The sequence below is a fragment of the Anopheles darlingi genome, chromosome 3 (assembly GCF_943734745.1).
Source record: "Anopheles darlingi chromosome 3, idAnoDarlMG_H_01, whole genome shotgun sequence".
NCBI lineage: Eukaryota > Metazoa > Arthropoda > Insecta > Diptera > Culicidae > Anopheles > Anopheles darlingi.
This window is the reverse complement of record NC_064875.1, coordinates 35,342,709-35,347,499: the sequence shown is the minus strand read 5'-3', so window position 1 is coordinate 35,347,499 and position 4,791 is coordinate 35,342,709. Positions and strand designations below refer to the sequence as shown.

General features: G+C 40.5%; 2 protein-coding genes across 2 annotated transcripts; both read right to left on the bottom strand.

Moving 5' to 3' along the window:
* Positions 1–222: 222 nt before the first annotated feature.
* On the bottom strand, positions 223–921 carry LOC125957576 (39S ribosomal protein L18, mitochondrial). Its single transcript, XM_049690369.1, has 2 exons — positions 711–921; positions 223–650 (listed from the first exon to the last, which is right to left on the bottom strand). Exons 1-2 carry the CDS (start codon positions 878–880, stop codon positions 302–304), a joined length of 519 nt encoding a protein of 172 aa, XP_049546326.1. The 5' UTR covers positions 881–921; the 3' UTR covers positions 223–301.
* A 110-nt stretch (positions 922–1,031) lies between these two features.
* LOC125957574 (probable arginine--tRNA ligase, cytoplasmic) lies at positions 1,032–3,682 on the bottom strand. The gene is made up of 5 exons (XM_049690367.1): positions 3,390–3,682; positions 2,990–3,327; positions 1,863–2,925; positions 1,475–1,781; positions 1,032–1,413 (listed from the first exon to the last, which is right to left on the bottom strand). Exons 1-5 carry the CDS (start codon positions 3,573–3,575, stop codon positions 1,304–1,306), a joined length of 2,004 nt encoding a protein of 667 aa, XP_049546324.1. The 5' UTR covers positions 3,576–3,682; the 3' UTR covers positions 1,032–1,303.
* Between the last annotated feature and the right edge of the window lie 1,109 nt (positions 3,683–4,791).

Genomic DNA, 4,791 nt, shown 5'->3' with positions numbered 1-4,791 from the left:
TCATCATGAAAGTAATCAACAATTTGCTTCTCAAGCGCACCTCCACGTACCTTGTCGGTATCGCGGGAGCCGTATTTTTCTTTGAACGCGGGTTCGACCTGATTACAGATGCCGTGTTTACCTCCCATAACAAAGGGGTAAGTTCCCAACAGCCGTTCGTTACGTAAGTCGATTCATGAGGCACTCTCTTTGCAGAAACTGTGGGACGACATCAAGCATAAATACGAGCAGTAAAACCTGGCGATGACTTGGTTACTATTTATTGGAAATAAAGCGTAGCTCAAACAAAGCAAAACCTCCACTACTCCGTTACTTCCCACGGCTTCACGTGCCGATGCATTTCCCACGAATAGTTAGGACGTATGCGCTCAGGTTCTTTGAGGTTGATTCCAGATTCCTCGACAATCCTCAAAAAAGATGCTATCTTTCCACCAGGGACTGCTTTGAGATCACAACGCATTTCTGTTAGCCCAACTTCCGCGCAGCGCGCTGCGAAGACTCGGGCCAAATTTGTGTACGCCGTATAGTCATTTGCTTTGTACAGATGTCTTTTCAAAGCCCATTCCATTGTGCTGCACTCAACGATAGTTCCATTTTGGAAATGAACTAAACGTGCAGTGACGTATTTATTGCTGGGAATTATATCCAACCTGGTAGCAAGGATATGAAAAATCAGAAGACGGTTTCGATAAGTTCTTTACGTATTTTACCTGTGCCAGAAACTGCGAGTCGGTTTTTCTAAGTGATAACCATCAGTTTTACGGGCTAATCGGAGTCTTTCGAGATTGCGCGGATTTCTATTGATAATGTACAATGAATCTTTCAGAACACTGCTGGATTCTCCTAGTTTAGCCAAAATTCTTTTGGAACTTGCAGCCATTCCGAAGAGGCGAAAGCAAAAGGCGCGAGTGGAGTAAATTTGACACTTCAGTTACGAAAAAAAGTAAAAAAGGACGTCAACTACCTCAAGAAAACAATTTTATCGATAGTCTAATTCAAGTAAAAGACAACCATTTCTTTCCAAATTCGAGATTTTAAGAACTTTTAAGAATAAGGTAAGCTCTCTCTGCTTCGTCTGCCCATCTACTAATACCCACGGCTTCTCCTGCAGTGCAGTTTTCCTAGATACTTATTAGCAAGAGAGCCACTATAGTGTACCTTCACAATGCTTTATTCTTCAATACTTTTCAAAATGCTGTTCAAGCGGGTAAATGGGGGTTTCATAATTCGTGAAGCAGGAATTTCATCTGTGTAAAGTACAACTATACTTTTATTGGTTCCTTGTTTCCATAACGAAAAAGTATTACATTTTGTCGACCGGTTTGACGCCCAATATATCGAAACATCTTCCTAGGACTCGAGATGTTGCTTCACATAGTAGTACTCTAGACTCATGTATTTCAATAATTTTACCTGCGAAATAAACAATACACGTGAATAGCAGTTACCTTGGTACTTGGTAAATTGTACATACCTTCTTTGTTTTTCTTAATGCAAAAACAACTATCATAAAACTCGCTGAAAGTTGTGCAAATCTCATATACAAATTCACACAGGTAGTGCAGTGATAAATTTTTGGTTATCAGCAACATTACATCGGCAAAACGCAACAAAGCTTTAGCAAGTTTCCACTCTCTTTCATGCTCCAATCTCATGGTGGCACTATCTATGACTTTTTGAATATTAGTCGCGTAGTCACCACCACAGTTTCTAGCAATCGATCTAATGCGAGTATACGCATACAGCAAATATACAGCAGTATTACCTTTATCTTCTAACATCTGCGGGTGTGGAAAAACAAACGTTTATTTTTATAACAAAAAAACTGGGAAAAAAATGGTGTATGGGATTTGCCTACTTACCTTATCAAAAGAGAAAACGTATTCATTGTTACGATTATGCGACAAGTCAGCGTATTTAATACATCCGTAAGCAACAGATTCCTGCGCATCTCGAAGCTCTTCGGCGGTAAGGACAAGGTGGCGTTCTTTCTCCAATAATTTATCCATGGAACGCTTTAGCCCTTCATCAAGCAGATCAGCAAGCTTCACAGTATCGCCAGAACGCGTTTTGAACTTTTTACCGTCTTCCCCCAGCACCACACCGAATCCAACATGATCGACACGATGCTTTTGCATGTCTAATATGTTACCTCGCTTAGCGCATGCAAAAATGGTTTGAAAATGTGTTGCCTGTCCTGCGTCGGTCACATATATTAACCAGTCAGCTTTTTCCTCGACTATTCGTTGCTTTATGGCGGCCATATCCGATGTGTCATAAGTAAATCCCCCATCAGACTTAACCACAGTCAGCGGGATACCTTTTCGATCTGCACCCCACATGATGAGACGTCCATCGTCTTCTTCTAAAAATCCTCCCTGTTTCAATTCATCGACAATTGCGACCATGCGACTTTGGTAGAAAGATTCGCCTCGTTCGCATAATTTTACGTCTAAACGATCATAAATATTTTGAAATTCCCTACGTGAAACGTCGCAAATGTGGTTCCACGCTTTCAAGTAACTACTTTCTCCGTTTTGCAACTTTACTACACATTCGTATGCTCGCTTCTTGAACGCTTCATCGCTGTCGAAGCGCACCTTTGATTCTTTGTAGAAAGATTGTAGATCGCCGATAGGTGGAGACTCTGTCTGAAAATGGGGGAATTTGTCTTGCAAATGCGCGATAAGCATACCAAACTGTGTTCCCCAATCACCGATATGATTGATTCGCAAAACATCGTGTCGCAAAAATTCAAGAAATCGGCAAATAGAATCTCCTATTATTGTGGACCGTAAGTGCCCAACGTGCATTTCTTTAGCGATGTTGGGCGAAGAAAAATCAACAATAACCCGCTGTTTTTTCAACGTTGGGGGATTTATGCCATTTTTCAGAAGGTTCATGACGCCCTGTTCCACATATACCCTAAAAGTTAAAATAATTTAATTCCATATTTCCGTTCGATGCAATAAACTAGTGCTGTTCTTACTTGGATAGGAAAATGTTGATAAAACCGCTTGGAGCAACTTCAATTTTTTCGATAAATGCTTCATGGTTGGTCAAAGCACGTACAATTTTTTCTGCTACTTCGCGAGGCGTTGTTTTGGCCGCCGATTGTTGTTTTAATTGTTGCACAATATTCATAGCGCTGTTGCACTGATAATCTCCGAACTTGGCCATGGATGATATTGCTATCACACAAGGTACATTTAAATCGGGGTATGCTTTTCGAATCGCACCGTCAAAAGCGTGCTGAAGATCTCCAATAATCGAACCGCTACTGCTCATGCTGGCCGAGTCGTTAGACGGTTCCAGGTTAGCACATGCCTGAAAGTGACACGAAAATAAGTGCTGCCTCCTCGAACAGTTGCAAGTAATCTCATACTTACCCTCTGCAAAATTGCAAGCCGGTGTTGCAACTTGGTATTTTCCTCCATCAACTTCTTCAGCTCTGGGCTAGACTCTTCTAACCCAACACCCTGTCGTGTTCTATCTAGGTCCGCCCGAAGTAGGGAAACTTCCTTCTCCATACCTCGAACAAGTGTGTTTGCACATGCGATATTGGAGCCAGACATAGTACTTTTGAAATTTATCAGAGAATCGGAGAAATCGGAAAATTTGTTTCGGAGAAACCGGCGAGGATGCAATTTTGGCGATGTTTTCGTGTCACAACGTGGCCAAAGGTCAATCACAATCGATGAATTCGACGAGTTTCTTCCGGGGGCGTTCGCTGCATGGGCGCCCTGCCACAACACCCCTAAATAAACCTCTAAATAGCCCTTAAACAGAGAGTCTTATTAGGAGTCCGATTTTTAGCGGTCATGACGGAGGAGGACGAACATTTTGTCTAAAGAGAGAGGGGGACAGCAATAACTGACAGCATTTGCTGTCTGTTAGTAGGGGTTCTCTCTGGAGATCTGCGGGGCACTCTGGAATTTCAGATTCCGTGATCAAGATTATAACAGGAAATAGCAAGTAGTTTGCATTTGAGTAACACATGACCAAGAAAATCTATTTTATTCGATTCTTTATTCCTGCTTTTGTTTCCTAAAGAGTTCGCATCTGTTATAAACCCTTATGTTCATTCACAGTTTCATCAAATTTGATCAAACTTAAATCAAACTTACGTTATGATCCATGTGTTAAGTTTTCGATCGCTGATTTCAGATGGAATCGTTTTCTTACGATAAGTACTTATTGGTAAGGGCTTTATGGCGTATGGTTAGCAAAGCAAATTTCGATACCGTCCAGTAACATTAAAGATTGTGTATTCCGCATTTTTGTTCTCCCGGTCGCTCTTCAACTACCCGGTCAAATAATGTTTTTAAACCGGTACACATTATTTTTTAAATGGTGCACATTTTAAAAATTTAAAATTGTTGCTGATAGCATCAAGAAATAAGCATTAAAGCAAACAAACAATATTGCAATTTCCAACTTATTTTTTCCAAAGAAAGCTTATTGCCTTAAGAGGATTTATTCAAATCAAGTATAAAATTAAGTATCATATATTAGTTTGATTCTAATATACACGCTTGGAAAGCTATTAATAATGTGGATTGTTCAAATGGATATGAAAGTACTTCACTTTGTGTGTGTATGTATGTGTGTGTGTGTGTGTGTGTGTGTGTGTGTGTGTGTGTGTGTGTGTGTTGCTTCTGCTGCTACGATAGGTTCACTACCATTTCATAAGCAAGGATAGTTGGTTTACTTTCCTAAAGAACCACATTCCACTTGAAGCAAGGCATTGCTATATTTTAAAGGTTTTCTCATTTTTCAACCAGAATACTC

Coding starts and splice junctions, on each gene's coding strand:
- LOC125957574 (XM_049690367.1), bottom strand. CDS start 3,575: ATGTCTGGCTCCAATATCGCATGTGCAAACACACTTGTTCGAGGTATG. Junction 1,782..1,862: donor ACGTTTTCTCTTTTGATAAG/GTAAGTAGGCAA, acceptor CCACACCCGCAG/ATGTTAGAAGATAAAGGTAA. Junction 1,414..1,474: donor CATTAAGAAAAACAAAGAAG/GTATGTACAATT, acceptor TTTATTTCGCAG/GTAAAATTATTGAAATACAT.
- LOC125957576 (XM_049690369.1), bottom strand. CDS start 880: ATGGCTGCAAGTTCCAAAAGAATTTTGGCTAAACTAGGAGAATCCAGC. Junction 651..710: donor ACTCGCAGTTTCTGGCACAG/GTAAAATACGTA, acceptor CCTTGCTACCAG/GTTGGATATAATTCCCAGCA.